The 18,075-nt window shown below is 31.5% G+C and overlaps 1 protein-coding gene across 1 annotated transcript in view; it reads left to right on the top strand.

Moving 5' to 3' along the window:
• Positions 1 to 18,075, top strand: part of LOC129231464 (myc box-dependent-interacting protein 1-like) — a 62,226-nt gene that overhangs the window by 31,305 nt on the left and 12,846 nt on the right. Inside the window, exons 8-10 of the mRNA XM_054865789.1 lie at positions 2,893 to 3,057; positions 10,038 to 10,123; positions 14,962 to 15,083. Coding sequence (XP_054721764.1) covers positions 2,893 to 3,057; positions 10,038 to 10,123; positions 14,962 to 15,083 — 373 coding nt within the window. The remainder of the gene's footprint in view (positions 1 to 2,892; positions 3,058 to 10,037; positions 10,124 to 14,961; positions 15,084 to 18,075) is intronic.

The following is an 18,075-nucleotide window of genomic DNA, read 5'->3' on the forward strand; positions in this document are numbered from 1 at the left end:
GTCATAATCATTTGAATGAAGGCAATGAGAAGCAAAAGGATGTAAGTGAACTGTTTTAAGTTTTGAGTAAAACACTTTGATGAACCCTGGATCAGCTTTCATTAAAAAGTTTTCTGATTCATGTTATGTAGCATCGACTAATAAGGCTATAGAACCATCTCATTCCAAGACAGAGGAAGTTTCTTCAACCCTTGTGTACTAGTCATGTCCAAACCTTTCATTTTCCCACTTACACTCATTTTGTTTCTAGCTGCTTCAATTTATTAGTGAAATATGTATTAAAATGATAAATAGGGAAAATAACTTGTTGGTTGAATAAAACCCAATAAAAAATGAAAGATATGGCTAAAAGTTCTTCATTTTTAAATTACTTTTAAATGAAGTATGAAAAATAACTAAACAAGCAAACATGATCTAGATTTAAGTACCATTAGTTTTTCAGAATAGTCTTTAGGAAAGTTCGATTTTGTGCTTGAATTGTATAGTAAAATCATCGGAAAAACTTTTTAAAAAAATTTATCTTATTTTGATAATCAAACTTTTCGAAATGTTTAGTTTTTATTTTTTGTATCACCACTTTTACTTGCTTGTGTTGGTGTTTGCAAAAAAATCCTAAAAATAGCTCTTTTATAAATTATGTAGTTAAAGTAATGCTTATTCTGGAATTTGTAATATTTATTATTGTATATTGGTCATTTTGGAGATACGCATTTAAATTTAAACTGCATAATGTCATGCTAATACTGTAAATATCATTAGTTGAGGAATGTAGTTGGATTCTAAATTGTGAAGGTTATAAATTACTATTTTTTGTGCATGCACTGCGAAAAATTGATTGCTGTAAATGCTCATATTTTATCAAGTTTTCAATATTTTAATTTCAAATTTTAGTATTAAAATATTTGTATGCAGTAAAGTTTTCTGAAAGTTTGGTAAGCCAGGACTGAAAACTCTGCTTGTTATGAGTCAAAAACATGCAATAAAATTTGATATTTTTGAAAGAAATGCTCATATTTTCAGGAATATAAGTGATACTTTCACAAAAATGAATAAAATTGTTAGATGCAGTAAGTAAACTAATTGCTGAAATTTATAGCTTATTCATAGCTATTTACGATGAAGGAGGATCAAAAAGCCTTTTTGGTTTCATCAATTTGTTGCTGGTCCCCTAAATGCATTGGTGATTAAATTTGCTGGGATGACAGCTGGAGCATATTTTTATATGATCAATGTACAATTAGTCTCCTAGTCCTTGAGAAATCTGTGAAAATGTGAATTTCTGAAAGTGTCGCAATACTTTTGGTGATAGGTCACAAGCATTCACAGTATAATACAAGTCCAGATACTCCACATGAAAGGTATAGATGATGCTGTGGAGGACTGCTGGAGGTATGTAGGACACGACTGGTGTTAATGTAATGTACTCCTTTCCATCAGAGTTTCCACTACGGTTGCATTTTTCGCAAAATGCAAAAAGACTTTCGTAATTACAAGAATGTCGCAAAGCATTTTCTCTTTTTTTGCTCAAACGTTTTGCAAAGTGTCAGACACATGCAAAAAAAAAAAGAGTAGAAAAGAGAGAAAGGGGGAAAAAAGGAGTATGCGGGTTCAAAAGACAAAACATCAAACAAAGTTGTAAAGAGGGGGGGGATACAAACAAAGCAGATAAAAACCAAATGCTTTTTTTTTTTTGAGAAGGGAGGGATGAAAAGAGGGAACCAGGTGAGGGGGGAAACTTTTTTTTCTCTGGTGATATTTTTTCTCCAATGGGGGGGGAGTGAGCTTTGGATGGATGGGTGTGTGGGGAAGATAGTTTTAGAGGAAGCAGTTCATTGGTTGAACTTTGAGCTCTTTCTGGAGACGGCTATGATTTCATCATTTCGATTTCACATGCACTTGCAGCAAGGTTTCGTATTTTGAATCATTTGCTACTTCGATTTTTCTTAGGAACTAGTTTACTCTCAAGGTGTATCAATGTCCAAATAGATAAATATTTACTTGATGATTCTGCATCATAAAATGCAGAAAATATTATTAGCACAACTACAAACTCCTTGTTAAGTTATAAAATAAATCATATACAGGTTGAAAAATTAAGTACGGTGTGAAATTTTTTATGCATAAAAATTATCCTCTGAAAATGATAGCTAAAAATTTTTAATTGCTATGAAGTTTAACAATACTTAGTTTTAATGGCGATTTTCTCCCACCGTTAAATGTTTCATTGTGGGAATGGGATTTGGGCCATTTTAAGAATTAACATTGTGTTCTTTCGATGGTATGTATCATTCTCTATTATTATTTTAAACTTTAAAAATTTATATTAAATGCTACATTTGTTGAGAAACATTAGGTTAAATTTGAAATTCAACTATCAACAGCAAATGAAGCAGGTAAAGGCAAATAAGATATGCAAACATATTCATTCCCCAAAAGATTTTAGCATTTTGCTAAAGCTCTTTTCCTCATTTTAGCTTTTTTTGCTAAAGGTGAAAACTAAAGAAAGAACTTTTGTAACCCCTGCTTTAAATGCAGCAGTGATGAGAAGTTTGCGTTATAGCGCTGCATACTGCAAAAAAAAGGTGTGGACGGCTTCTTGCATTGCCTTCTAGTTTTGACTGCCCCACACAGTGACCTAAATCACATGCACATTGTTAATCCAAACATGCATTATGCTGCAAATGCTTTTATATTCAACCCCTCTAACCCCTTTCAAATGTTGACCAAACGTGTCTTGATAACCCTGTTTATGTTTCAATCTGTCTATTATTCTATTGATTTTTATTATAATATTGGTTTATAGTTAAGCTAGCTTTGTCTGATCATTTTCAGCTAACTCATTTTAAGTTGACAAACTCTTCCTAATTCTATAATGCAAAATTTTATTTGCAGCCGTGTATCCTTTTTTGTATCTTACCTACAGTGCCTATACTTAGCTGAGGCCCAGTGGCATGGTCAAGCATCAGAATTGCTCATTGACATCAATTCCATTTTGGAATCTCTTGATGAAGACAGCAAAAAAGATCCATGTTATAAACTCAAAAACATGGTAAAAGAGTAAGTTTCTTTAACATATTCGAATTTATTTTTTATGTTTATCTTTTGTTACATAGAAGAATGTAATTAAAAAAAAATTTCTGACTTGTTACTTCTTTAAATATTTAATACAGTGCTTGCCTTGTCCTATTTTAGCTCCAAATTGAGTTACTTTAGCGCTATTTCTTTTTTTCAAACACATAATTTTCTCCTATTTTGCTGTTTGTGAGCTAGATTCTTTGTTGTGCAGATTTTCATGTTTTGCTTAATTTCATCTAAAGTAATCTTATTTTTCTTGTTTCATGTTATTTTATTGCTTTTTGGATAAATTTTTAGATCAATAAACACAAAGATAGCAAGTTTTTACACCAGGTTCACTTATCAGGGTTCGTATAGTGTGGTTAAACCAGGAATTCTCAAGAAAAATCAAAATTTAATGAGTCAATAGTAACAGACAGGATTTTACCTTAACCACATCGTATTTCTAGCATACAGTGAGCCCAAACCTGTTCCAATTGCACCGACATGCACCATTAAAATGAATGATCACATTTTTATAGCCCATTTTGAGCCAAAGCTACTCCAAAACTTTTATTTTTAAAGTTTTGATGCATTTTTTGGAGGGACAGTTGATAGTTCTTCATTAGCACACCATTTAGTAAATGATTGATTGAAAAAGGAGATTGCTTAGATTCAGATATTTTAGTGCTAATATGATTTTTTCTCAAAAATGGTCGATATCTCTAAAATGTTGAGGTGGAGCAAAAGAAGAGCAAAGAAATGAGACGTTCTCCATCACTACCCTCACAATGAGTTGTGTAGATATTTAAAAATTATTTATTGAAATCTTGAGCTTAAATATTTTAATTTTTTTTCCATCTTAGTGGCAATATTTTCAAATTGAAAAATGGCCGAAAAAAAGGTCAGGGTTCAGAAAGGTCCTTTTTAAAAACAATTTGATTTTTATTGATCTTGCCCTCCCATTTGGTTCCATCTGAGTAAAAAATAATTATTTTGATGTTTGAGCTCATAATTTTAACATTTAGAGGTAGCTCAACAGTCCCAAAGTTCCGCCCTATTCCATTTTATGGTGTAAATGCAGGTAGAAATAAAACTGATACTAAAAAAAGTATTTATTTATAATTCATAAAAATCTCTAGCATTTTGTAAGTTAAAAATAGTTATATAACAATGATATTTCAATAGTTATGCAAGTTGCTTACCTTAGCATACATTAGAAACTCTGCATTTTACGATCGGAATAAGCTCTTTGATCTTCTTCGACAACTTGCTACAAGGATTGCAATTGTTCTTCACTGTGTGTCATTTTTTTCTTAAAATGTTCTATGAGGGCTATACCCCATTCTGCACAGATCCACTGAGGTTAACTACATTTACTTGCTTATAATTCGCTTTTAAGAGCTCATAGTTGTCCAAATATTCCTCATTTTTCTGATAAAAAAAATATTTTGTCCGGATTTTTAGCTTTTTGTCCTGATATTCCTGATTTCATACCTGCCAACTCTTCTGGATTTCCTGGAAGTTTTATGGCTTTTCATGCTTTTTCCGGTTACGAACAAAATCTTCTGGATTTTCATGTTTTGTGGGGGGGGGAATTGTATCTCGCCAATATTGGTGTTAACTTTTGCAGGACGCGGCACCATGTTTCAGGCCAAGTTGCTGTACGAGAATCGCAGAAGTAGAAATTAAGGAAGAATATTACGTCACTCAGTGGTACAGCGCATGACTTCATCGAGATGCAATCGAAGCAAGAGTCGTGGGGGCAACTAGAGGAACAATTTTGGCACCATTTATCGTTTTTCTTGTTTACTCAGTTCATGTTGTTTTTTCTTTGTTCTTTTTTAAAGATGAATAAATGTTATTTCCAAAGTTTTTAAAGAAAGCTGTACAAGTGATTACCCTTGTATCATATAATTGCATTCTGGAAAGTATACTTTTTGTACCATTTGTTGGGAACATTAGAAAATCTTCTTGTAAAGTGTCACTACAAACAAATTGTCATGAAAATATCTTTAGCCTTGACTTTCTAAAACAAGCTAAAGGAGCTACAACAGCCTTTGTGAAAAAGTAAATATTACCATATTTTCCTGCGTATTATCCCCCATGGGGTATAATCCACCGGTCCTGAAATCAGCCTTAAGAAGAAAAAAATCTTCGTAAAATCCATGGATAATAGGATGTAAAAAATAAAGTTTTTATTTAACATATAATTTTAGCAAATAAATCAAAAACCTGAAGAAGTAATAACTTGTAACATATTATCAAAATTAATCTAAAGAACAATGATTTCTTCTTGAAGTCATGAAAATACTACCCTAATTATTTAAAGACAAAGAGTCAAGACAAAAGGAGCAAACGGTCTAATCTTGTGCAAATAAAGGCCTCATCCGTAACTGTATGTTGTTTATTTTACATAGCCTGAATCGCCTAAGAGGAACATTCAAGCTTTGTGTAAAAAACAACCTATAGGCGGTAAAAGATATTCAAGCTATGTAAAAGAAGCAACATACAGGCAGGGGTGACGGTCTCTTTGTGTGTGTGTGAATTCTACTGTAAATATTGAGATTCATTGTGTTGAGAAAAAATCATAGATAATCTGCAGCAGTGTATAATCCACACCTTATTAACTTTACACTTTTTTAACAGATAATCTGTATTACATACAGGAAAATACGGTAGTTTCCTGTAATATTATGTTACTTTTAAGAATTTTTACCTTTTGTTAAGTTATTCTTGGTATTAAGTTTTAATAATGTAATCCAGTACAGCTTTTTGTGGAGAATTTTAATTTTCACTAAATGAAAGTTCAATTTATATGAAATTCATAACTAATTTTATATTGTTTAAGGCAAAGAGATTAGGCTAATGTTTAAAAAAGTGTTCTGTTTGATTTTATTTTTCGTAAAAATCTTCTATGTTCTCTTTCTCTGAGGTTAGCAGGTATGCTGATTCTTAAAAAAATATTTATGTATCTTTGTTTTACTTTTTTTTCTGAATTAGAACATATTGATATCAATTCTGCATCCAAAAATAACTTCTTTCCCCAAATGGCAATTAATTCTCTCATAATTTGTTCTATGTAGACACCTAATTTTTTATACTATGTGAAGTGCATTCATGTGCTTCATAAGACAAACCTAAAACATTCTGTCTTGCAATTGTTGTTTACATTGTAAAGTAACTTGCTGCATTTGGCTAGTGCTATCCCCCCCCCCCCCCTTTTCTCCCTGTAATGCTGACGTAAAATTTATGTGTGGTTTCTCAAGAACAGATATCCAAACTATTCATGCAAGTTTGCAATTGGGACCTGCCTTTTAATTTCTATATATTTTAAACCACCCACTATTATAATCAAAAAAGAAATGACTTATTAATTCATTAGAAATCCTTCTTAATAAACGGAATGCACTTTTCACTGGTAATTACTTTCTAACCAATGTCCCAATTAGTGTCACTTTGCAAAATTTTTAATTTTTTTTAGAACAATTTCTATGAATATTTTAACTGAATCTCTAATACTTCTATTGAATTTTGATAATGTCTGTAATACATATAAGTATAAATTTTTTTTGGGGTGGGGCAGGAGTGGAGGATGTTGATGGGATGAACCCATTTGTTTTAAGCATTTTCTTTATCTGTGACTAGCAGAGTTGAAATGGTGAATTCAAACTTTTCTAAATGAACAATTAGCTTTATTTAGATACTAGCTGCTTTGTCCGGTGTACCTCGAAAATAAAAATTATGTCAAATGACGCATGTTTAACAATGAGGCTTCAGTTAGAGTAAAGAAACAAAGATACTGTAAAATTTCCCATCAAAATAATCATTCTTAAAGAGAGAAAGCACAAATCAAAAGTTCTTGAATACTTAAAACGTAACCCTCCATAAACACAATTAAAATTCTTGTTTATCTTCTGCTGGCCGTACAAAAAATAAAAAAAAGGAAGATAAATGGTCTAAGACTAATCAAAAGGAAAAAAATTCACCTCAAAGCAAAAACAAAATTTTATTTAGTCACAGTTGAGAAAAAAATGACAACCATCTGAAAATATGACAAACAATAGATTTCTATTATAAAATTCCTGTTCCGTTAGGCTTTAAAATGCTTATAACTGTTCTTTTTGGGATTTTACAGCCCTTTTTTTTTTTAATTTAAAGGAAGTCTAGGGGTATTTTTTACGGGCTTTCAAATGGTGTTAAAATTGAACTGTTCAGATAATTATTTCTGGTAGAAAGAGCCATTTTCAGCTCCTAAAACTAAAATTCAAACTGTTAAGATTCTTTTTTGGCATTCAAAAATCCCCCCATGTTCCTTCTTGGGTGCCCAAGTATCTCCTTGCCAAATTTTGTCAAGATCTGAGGTAAACATTTGTATAGGGAACATATAAACAGACATACATATATATTTATATAGATAAGTATAAATTATAGCATCATTAATACAGATGGATATTTCAAGCAATGACTATTGCCTGGATTTCAAAAATAAGATCTAACTCCTGTATATTAAACTAACACTTCCCAACAGCAGCCAGGATTTAAAAAAATCACCACTATAAATTTCGAGACTCATTTCGATTCATATCAGAGACTTGTGTAAAAACAAAATTTGAATTGTCCCATCGCACAGAGAAAATGGGCAGTCTATTATTGACCAAACAACAGCATTTCTGATTGCCTAGTGCAAGTGAAAATCGCAAAGCAAACTATCAATGAAAGCTGATTTTCATATGAATCACTCCATGCAACGTATGACTCGTGACAGTGCTCATTGCACATGTCTTTCTTGATTGGTTCAGCTGGGACTGACAAGGTGAGTCACACCTCAAGTTGTGTCACTGGCAAGACATGTCTCTCTCTGACCTTGCCACAGGTGATAATCCTAGTTCCAATTCAGACACACATTAATTGCCTTACAGACAGAGATATAATATACAGAGATAAAAAAATAAAGTCCAATAGTATAGTAATGTGTACACCACATGCATTGAAAAGTATTGAAAGTGTCCCAATTTGTGTCCTAGTATTTTTTTTAATATTGTGCACAAATTTTTTTTTCAAAGCCACTGCGAAATCTTTTTAGTTTATGAAATAAGACGTCTTTTAAACTCTTACTTGGCATTTCAAAGATATGTTCTTAAATCCCTATACTTGCTCATTTCAAAACGGTTGGGGATATTGCTGTTAAATAATGAATGCTGGTAAGTGATTGTTTTAACTTGAACTGTTACCTAGAAAATGAAAATTAGAGAAACTAGGTACTTTAATTTTTTCCATTGTAATTCGTTACTTAAGCGAATATTTCTTCATGATTTACAAGGTTCTGTAGCTGAGGCAAACCTAACCTGGCAGCGTCATAATGCCACAATTAGAATCTGCTCACCTTCTCAATGCTGACAGGTCAGGTTCACTTCAACTATAGTGCCTTAATAAAATCATTTGAATAAATATCAGTGTGTTGATGTTGATTGTTTGGAAAATGTTTCTATCATTTTATGCTTTCCAATTAAGAATGTGGGGAGTATTTCAAAGACTTTTTGTGCAATTGATAACAAAAAAGTAATTGAGCACTTAAAAATAAACGAAGTAGTTTTAAAATTTCTAATTGAAATGCTTTATACGTAATATTAATTACAAAATGTTAAAGTTTATCAAGTTGATTTTTTATCAATAACACTGTACAACAAAAAAAATCCCTTCAAACTGCTTCTAACACCATTCTTGTTGATTCTTATGCGAAATGATCCCCCTTCAAACTGTGTCTAACACCATTCTTGATGATTCTTATGCAAAATGACCCTTCTTAATTCAAATTCTGATCACAGTTTCCCATCATCACATCCTACTTTTTGGAAATGGCTCCCCCCCCCCCCGTATTTTATTCAGTTTTCAATAGTTTCATAGCCACTATTATTTGGAGGGCAAGGAAGCATTACATTGACCATTAACATTTTTCTGGAATGCTAGAGGGTTTAAAATTCAAAAGCATGCACATTTAATTTAAGACTTGTGGATGTATTTCCCCCAAAATATTTCAAAAAGTGACAGAACAGATTTTTTGGGTGGTTCATTTTAAGACTCTTTTAGTGCGAAACCATAATATTGAGCTTGCTCCTATGAGCCTCATGTCCAAAAATATTGGAAGCATCACATGTTTCACAGGCAGAATTGAATCGCAGATTTTCAGCAAAGAACCTTCCCATATTATTCAACTCATATTCACAGATATAATTAAGGTTAAAAATGAGCTTAGGTATGCTTTTATGTTGCATATTTATTAATGTATATATTTATACTTTTTGAAATTTACTACACCCATTGTTTGTCACTTCTTGATATAGGTAAGCAAGACTAAATAATTACAGAGTAAACAACCGACTACTTGAAAAGTTCTGGAAGTACCAGATTCGGAATTTTCGAGATAGTTGATCGTATGGAAATTAATGCTTATTTATAAAAAAAAGTGATTGAAACATGGCTAAAACACCAAATTTTGTTAAAAGTAAAAGCAAGAATTTCCGAAACTTGTAATTGCAAAAGCGAATCCTTTTCAAAAAACATGGTTGCAGAAAAGACTCCTTTTTGTATAAACTAAAAAATGTGCCTTTTGGTCATAAACATGTTCATTTCACTTTCCTTCTCTTTTAAATGTTTGTTTCAAAAATTACGGTAGTCTGCATGTTAATTTTTGTGTTTCGAAATTTCGATTCGATATTTGCTAGTTTTTGTATCTATTTCATTGTTGCAAAGTAAAATATCTAAAATATTATTTCTTGGTTATTGATGGCATTTTATTATTGAATTATATAATTTCAAAACTATATTTTTTCCAGATTGTAAAACCCTTAAGAACAAAAATTCTTTTAACCAGATTTCGTCCAATAATTTCATTAATTGAAAAATGTTTTTCTCCTTGTTAACTGTAGCAAATATTTTGTGAACTTTTTATGTCAGCTTCTTACAGAAATTTTTACTTCTAGATCTCAAGCGCATGAACAAGAAAAAGATTGTGAAGATTCAAAAAGTCCTCCTCATACTCCTCTTTTCTCACCAGAGAAAGAATGTGGTTAGTTTCTGAAATATGTCATTCCATTTGCTTCTTTCAGCATGATTGCCATGCATCTTTAAAAGATCTTGATTTATTTTCCCAGCCCAATCCTTTCCAAGAAGTCGGAAAATTAAGAAAAGATTATGTTGACAGTGTTACGCAAAAATGAATTAACCAACAATCATTTAAAAAATATAGTATTCACATAGATTAGTAGATAAATTGACCTACTATGGGATGCAAAAAAAATTTAAGCCACACTCAGTATTACTATGCCATCTAGTGAACAAAATGTCAATCTACTTCCAAAAAACTATGCATTTTGTGAGAAGCAAAAGTCAGTTATCCCACACACGGGCACTTGTAGAGAAGTGTTGTTTCTCTGTTTTGACTTACATACAGCTAACAAACATTTTGACAAATTGGTGCCTTGCTTTGGTTAGGAGCTCTTTCAATCCGTAACAAACTTTTCAATATTTGATTTTTTTTAAATTACTTTGTGTTGGAAATTCAACATCTATGTCAACCATCATTATGTCAAGTAACACGGGTACTATTTTTTACTATTATTGCCTTTTATTTGACTTTTTATGTCACCTAAGTGTATGACATTTTAGTTTCATATCATTCCAGTAAAATGTGTATTAGTGGCTTAACATGTTTCTGTAAATATAATATGAACAATATTCAAAAAGAGTCAAACCTAGCATTATGCCTCGATATCATGTGAAATATTAAAATTAATGTTGAAAACCGCTGTATCATGTTGGATTTATTCCATACTTTGAGATAGTGAACCTTGAAATATATGACCATATGTTTCTGTTTGCTTAGAACTCAATTTACTCAAAAGTACTGCTTGGTAGGTTAACCCATTTTTGCATGAAATCCCTAAAATTGCTTAAATTTGCAACTATTTGATTTCCATATTGTCCAAAAAGCATGAATTCAAAAGCACTCTGTTTTGTTTGAACATGTGTCAAAAAATCAACAAAAAGAATTAAGGGGCACACAACCTTAATAGATCAAGTTTGTAAGATGTTAAATTCAAAAAGGTGCATCTAATCACTTTTCACTTAAATAAGAGTACTGTATTTTCTAGTTCATAAGCCTCTCTGTTCACTTATTTTAACCCAGTGTCCGTAAAATCTGCTTACATCTTATGAACCATGAATTAATGGCTTCATCATCTGAGAGGCAAGCTGATTCGCCAGGGAAAATATTGTTTAATTTTTTTCCTGCAATTGCCATAAAAAAATGGTTATTTTGATTAAATTATGCATAATAAAAGCTTGATGCCAATAGGCATCAAACTTTTCAGAATTAAAAATCATATATAATTTTAGCAGCAGCCATCATAGCGACAATTTTGATTTCCTATGACGAATAAGGTCATTTTATTTGGGCAGTTCACAAAAAGTGAGAATAAGGTCATTCTATTTGGGCAGTTCTCAAAAAGTGAGAGCAAACAAAGAACCAAACTTTTAAGCTTTGACAGCTAATAAATTTAATTTTATTTCAGTCAAAAAAAATTTTGAGTAATACAGTTGAGTCCTTCTTATCTGCCATATATGGACTGGGGAAAGGCAGATATTAGGGGTGTGGGTATATTAAGGAAGAAATAAACAATACTAAATGAAACTTCTGAATTGATTTAATGCCGTTGATTTACATACAGAAATTTTAAATGGGAGAGTTCAGGATGAGTGATAAATCTGCCTTCCTGGTGTACCCTGCTTCTTTACTGCCATGTTTTCCCATCTCTGGAGCATCATAATGATGACAACTATGACTCCTTGCGGTCCAGTGTATAACGGCTGCTTAACCCCCTTTTTGAGCTGTTTGAATTGCCTTATGGAGCTTTACAGTCTCGGCTTCTTCAAGATCTTCAGCATCATTGCTCTTAATGAGTGTGACAATTTATTTGCCAGTAGTTTCATCTTAGTCATCTCCTTAAAGCCACTTTCTTACTTCAACCAAAGATGCATCATTACATCCAGGGATATGGTTGCACTCGGGACAAAATATTTTCTTGAGCTTCCTCTAGTGTGCTTTCAGCAGTTTTTCCATCCTTGCCTATCAGCTAATAACATAACCTTGCAATAGGGAACATGCATGATTTTCAAACTCACTAGTAAATGAAAGATCATGAATACCAATACACCCACTTTAAACAAATTTAAGTGTAACTAAAACGCGTTTTAAAAGCGATTAGGCCACATCCCCGCAAAAACGAAGCTGTCGTGTGGAAAGAGCTTGTGATGTCAATAAACACTTTTCCCCCTGCGTACATTCTGCGCTATTGCAATGACCAAGACCCAGAACATGGAATCAACACTTTCCAAACACAAGTTTTTAGACATACTATAAAAAAGTCATTAGGCTTTATGTATTGTTTTATTCCTCCTTTGAAAGGAATTTTTATAGTCATGAAAGAGTGCTCATTTTAAAAGCATTCAGTTGGTAAAAAATGTGCTTTTATACTTTGCGGCAAAATTTAGGCTTTTTTTTTTTTTTTTCAAGTGGGGGGAAAAATGTAGAATAAAAGAAGACATTTTTGTAAATGAATCAGATTCAATGACAAATATTGATATTGAATAGAATTTGTGATATACGAATTTGGTTTTTGAATAGTTTTGGTTTTTTATGATTTAAGAATACATGTAGTTTCAAAATGCAATGCAACTCTGATGTTCTTGAGGATTATGGCTAAAGTTTAATAAGATTACTTTGATAGAATTCTATTTATATAACAGTTACATAATAAGTGTTATAATACTGTTAAATGTAATTACTAAAATTAAAACTTAAAAAAAATCCCAACTGAGTTTCAAATTTAGCATCAAGAGGGAAACATGAAGATCTTTTTAAAAGCCTTTTCTTAACAAAATCAAGTCCAAGTATTTTATTTGTTAACAAATATAAACTGACAACAGGTTCATTCACATTTTAAATCATTGCATTTTCTTTCCTTGTCGGCCAACAATAATTTTGGTTACCAATTAAAGGCTTAACCATATTTAAATCGCCTTTATAAAAAATTATAATTCCAATTCCATATAACATGGAAATTCCAACCATATTCTACCAGACGCAGAAAAAATTAGTTTTTATTTTAGTAATAAATTTTTGAATACGTTTTCACTGCAAAAATTCCGAAAAACATTTTAGAGATTTTTAATTAATATCTTCGTTAATTAATGTCATCCGAAGTCATAACCTAGGTAAGATCAATCTCGATCAATTCACCTTTCAAACGAAAAAAATTTTCCGGAATCGGTTCATCCATTTAGACGCTAGAGTGCCACACATAGATAAAGACTCGTCAAACTTATAACCCCCCTTCCTTTGTGTGTCGCAGCCAGGGGTTAAAAATAGTATAGATAGTTTTTAATTAATAAATTTTTCAGCTATAAAAATACTATTTCCGAGTTCTATCACCGTGAGAATTCTAGCACCGTTGATTATAAGCAAGGCTCGGAAGATGATGACGTAATAAAAACCCTAAAAATGCTCTTAAATAAAACCCAACTAAACTAAAAATAACCGTAAAAAACAGTTAAATTTGAAAAAAATACTGTTATAATTTTTAGAACTGCACTTCTGGAATGAAATCAGAATCCTATTTTAAATAGTTTAAATATTTTAATAACTTGCCCTTAGGTTTGTTTTGCTAAGAATCAGGGCACAGACATCCAAAGCTGCCTTTTGCAAAAAATATTAATGCTTTTGCTTTTCAGTATTGAGAAGAACACAGTCTTCAGAAATCTACTTCTAAGAAAATGATTGCATCCAGAATCTGAAATGTAGTCAGAGTGCAAAAACCTGTTCTTTTTGTTCGTTCGCCTCATTTTCCTTTTCTAAGTGAACAATGAAGACCATCAACCTCCACAGACAAGAAGACAGCCCCTTCAAGATTGTACTAGGCTTTGTAGATAAACTTTTGGTTCATAGACAGATCAAAATGTCCTGAAAATTTTAAGAAAAAGTAAAAAGTGCTGCAAACATCTTTGAAAAATTCATTAAAACGGGAAAAACGCCAAAAAAAAGGAAAGGTTATCCACTTTCGGACCCTGATTATTATGACGTAGCAAAAGCAATGTGTTGGTAAACACCTGCTGCATAAGCGGTAGCAGAGCAGAGGAAGAATTGTGTTTTATGACGTGGCCCAATGACTGCGTTTTCAGTCACGTGACATTGTTTACAAAAATCGCCTTTTTTAATTGCTCTTCACACTATAGTGAATACTTGTTTGAAATTTTAATGTTGATTTTTGGCATCACCATCATCAAATCTATGAAATGCCACCAACTTATCATATTTTACGACTTAGTGCGTGCTCCCTATTGCTTGTGCCATGATATTGTCCCAGATTCTTGAGATCCAATAGGTCAAATATTTCAGATTTTTGCCTTTCAACTTTTCAATCAAGTCTTGGCCAAAAAATTATCCGAAAATAAAGAATGTAAATGCTGTTAGTATAGCAGATACACAGAATAAATGACAACCAGAACTCTACTGTATTATAATTCTATATAGAATAGACATAAGTTATTGAACATTTTTCCTTTTTTTTTTTTTTTTTCAAATTCATTAAAAAAATAATTCAAGCTAAAAGTACCAATTTTGAACATTGAAAATGTTAAATGTGACAATGTCCCTTTAAAACATTTTTTTTTAATATGAATGTTTTTTTTTTAATACATTGGTAGTTAATTGTTTTGGCTATTTGTTTGGTTATTTGTTTGGTGTTGGATTTGTGATTAGAATTTTACTTGTTTTTCCTTTAAAGCTTTACTATTTTTGTAGTTATAGTAATGTGCATGTGTTATTTTTTTTTTTTTCTATTTTTAAAGATGGATCTTCATCTGGATCTGCATCTGGTAGTGCTGTATTTTCAACTCCTCCAACTACAGCAGACAGAAATTTACGTCCTAATATGACATCTGACACAAAAGCTGTGGAAGTTCTAGTTGAGGTAACCTTATGCTTAATAATGTCATATTTTTTTAAACTAAGATTTATGCTTTTTTTTTTCCTGGTGTGCAAGATTTGTTGGCCATTGTGTTTGATACATTCTCAAGAAAGTTTAATACAATTTTCTTTTAAAAAAAGCCTAAACTTTGAAGTATAAATATTAAAAATAAGGATGCACCTGACTCAGAATTGTTATTAATTAACCTCTCTTTCTTCTACCTCATTGTTCCCATGTTTATCTACACCTTAGAAAAAAAGCTTCCCTTGCTTCAAAGCGTTCTTAAATTCTCCCCACCACTAGAAAAGATTATATTCGTACACTACTACCTAGATGTTTTAACATTTAAAAAAAAGTATGTTTTTGAAAAAATGAGTGGTTGCTCATAATTATTACCTTTGATATATGACTACCTCATTCTTAAGCCCCTATATCTCAATAGCTCTTATTTAGAACAAATTACTCATGCATTAGAATACATAATTTTAAGAATGTAAAAAGTTTAAAACAATGAAGCATTTGTTCAATAATCTATAGAAACAAAATTGATTGTTGTATTTTTGCAACAAGATAAAAAACCTCAATGAGTTTCCAACATTTTTTTTTTTTTTTTTTTTGAAAGTTTTCAAAACAGTTACTTTTGTTTCAGCAAAGTCCCTACTTTACATTTCTCATAAAATGTTTGAAGAAAATTTTTGCATTTTGGGTGTTTACAAGAGATTCTTTTGTTAGCCCAATTTCATATTGGAGCACTGGTTTTGGGAGGCATATCGTCGCCTCAGAGCAACACTAAGACATCTAATTGGGAAAAACACTAAGATATCCTACTGTTGTTGACGCTTTATGTTTTTTCTTCTATTCCTTCCTCAACTTTGCTCTTTCGTTGGAAGGCGTTTCAGCAGTTTCATGGTAAAAATTAGTAAAATTCAATAACTTTCCAGTTTTTTTCTTTTCCCCCCCCCCCCCCCCATTTTGACTCTCGCATGTTTGTATAATAGCCAAGCATTCATTATAATTAAATCTAATGGACAATAGCACACAAATTTGCCATTTGTTGTTCCTTAGATAAATATTTTCAAGGCTTCATATCAGAGTTGTTGCATTAATGCAACACATAAAGCTACAGTTTTCTTTTTATACATTCTAAATTTTCTGCAACAAAAGTACTTAGACCCAAAGAATTTGATCTTACATTCATAAAAAAACTCTTTTTGAATGTCTCTAATCTTAACAACATTACAAAGTTTGAACAGTAGTTCTGCAATATTATGTACAGCTATATTAGCAATAAACTGAACTTTAGATCTTGAAATCATGTCAGTGTTTCAATCTTTTAGAGAGAAGTTATTCTAACTGAAATGTTGAAAAATAGAAACAAGCGTGGAAATAGTCTTTCAAAGATTGCTGGGTAAAAGACAGACTTTTTGTTTGTTGTATGCAACTGGGTGTCATAAAGGATTAATGAGTCAAACAATGACTTTTCTGGCACTGGAAAAAGCTTATTTTACATAAACATGAAAGAAGGGCAATATAAAAAACACAAAAATTAAACTTGTTCTTTTCCATAAAAAGTCAAAGATTATGTGATTTGGCAAAAGAGTACTTGACTTTTTACGTTCACCCAGTGAGACCAATGCAGTAATTTCAGAAAAATAGTCCTACAATACGTGTTTGGATTGTGACACATATTTGGTTAAAGTTTCGGATATATTTTATACCCTTGAAGGTATGTGTCTATCGCTAAAGGTAAAATTCCTACACATAGAATCAGCAATTCTGCTTTTGGAAATCTTTGTTATAAAACCCAAATTCAAGATAATAGAATATCAAAACTACTTGAACAAAAGTTGTTCCAGAGTCGGGGAAAAATGAACGCATGCAAATTGGAGTAAAACTCATTATTCATGAATGGGTAAATCAATTTAAACAACTTTTCAGATATTATTTTAATAACTTATGGATCATTAACACATTGGAAAAATAGATTTTTTATATGGGTTAAAAAATTAAAATAATCTATTCTTTCAATGTGAATTTCAAAAAGTAGATAAAATATTTAACTGATGTTAACCGATAGCTTGTCCCAAGAATTGAGCTTGGCGCCCAGATAATTTTACTTTTTTAACAAGCTTTATTGCTCAAAATGGGTCATCAAGGTGATAAATAGGAGAAAAAAATGTTACATACTGTATCATTTCTTAAAGTTAAATAAAAAAAGCCCTATCCAACTCAATTCAAATGAACATTTTACAATCTATGGTATGTAAGATTGTAAAGGATTATAGAAGGACTAACCAACTCAAAAGTAACCAAAGTAAACGAGGTAGAAAAATTGTTACACCTGGGAGTAATGAACCCAAATTAAAGCAAATTGTCCAAAATAATCGTTGAAAAATGCTTCTTACATCCATAAGTGTTAATAAGAATGTGTAGTTATCTTGTACAAGTCAACTGCACTAGGACGGTTACATAAACTGCAGTTTTAATTATGGATCTACAAAGTAAGACCAAAAATAAACATGAAACAGAAATGTGCATGACTCTCCTAGAGCAAAGAAAAGCTCATACAAGGGCAACAAGGTTGGGAAAATATTTTATTCAGTGATGAATCTTTTTTTCAAATATCTGAGCAAAAATAGGTATTCGGGTTTGAGGTTTAAAAAGAAAAGTGTATGAGAAATCTTGTGGAAGACATTCTTTCCAATTTGACCCATTCTTTTTGGTTTGTGGGTGCATAAGGGCTGTTGGAATCAGGAAATTATCTATTAAAACATAACAATGCTTGACTTCTGCTGTTTATCAATAATACTGCAAGATACTTGATCTAAAGCACAGCAGTTTCGCATTTAGTGACACATTTTATCTTTCAGCAAGATTCTACTCCGTGTCTCTAAATCAACTAGTAGATTTTAAACAGAAAGAGGAATTTTGGTATTAAACTGGTAAAGCAACTCAACCAATTTCAATACGATCAAGAAGTGTAGTACCGTCAAAT

Source organism: Uloborus diversus, chromosome 10, assembly GCF_026930045.1.
Source record: "Uloborus diversus isolate 005 chromosome 10, Udiv.v.3.1, whole genome shotgun sequence".
Taxonomy (NCBI): domain Eukaryota; kingdom Metazoa; phylum Arthropoda; class Arachnida; order Araneae; family Uloboridae; genus Uloborus; species Uloborus diversus.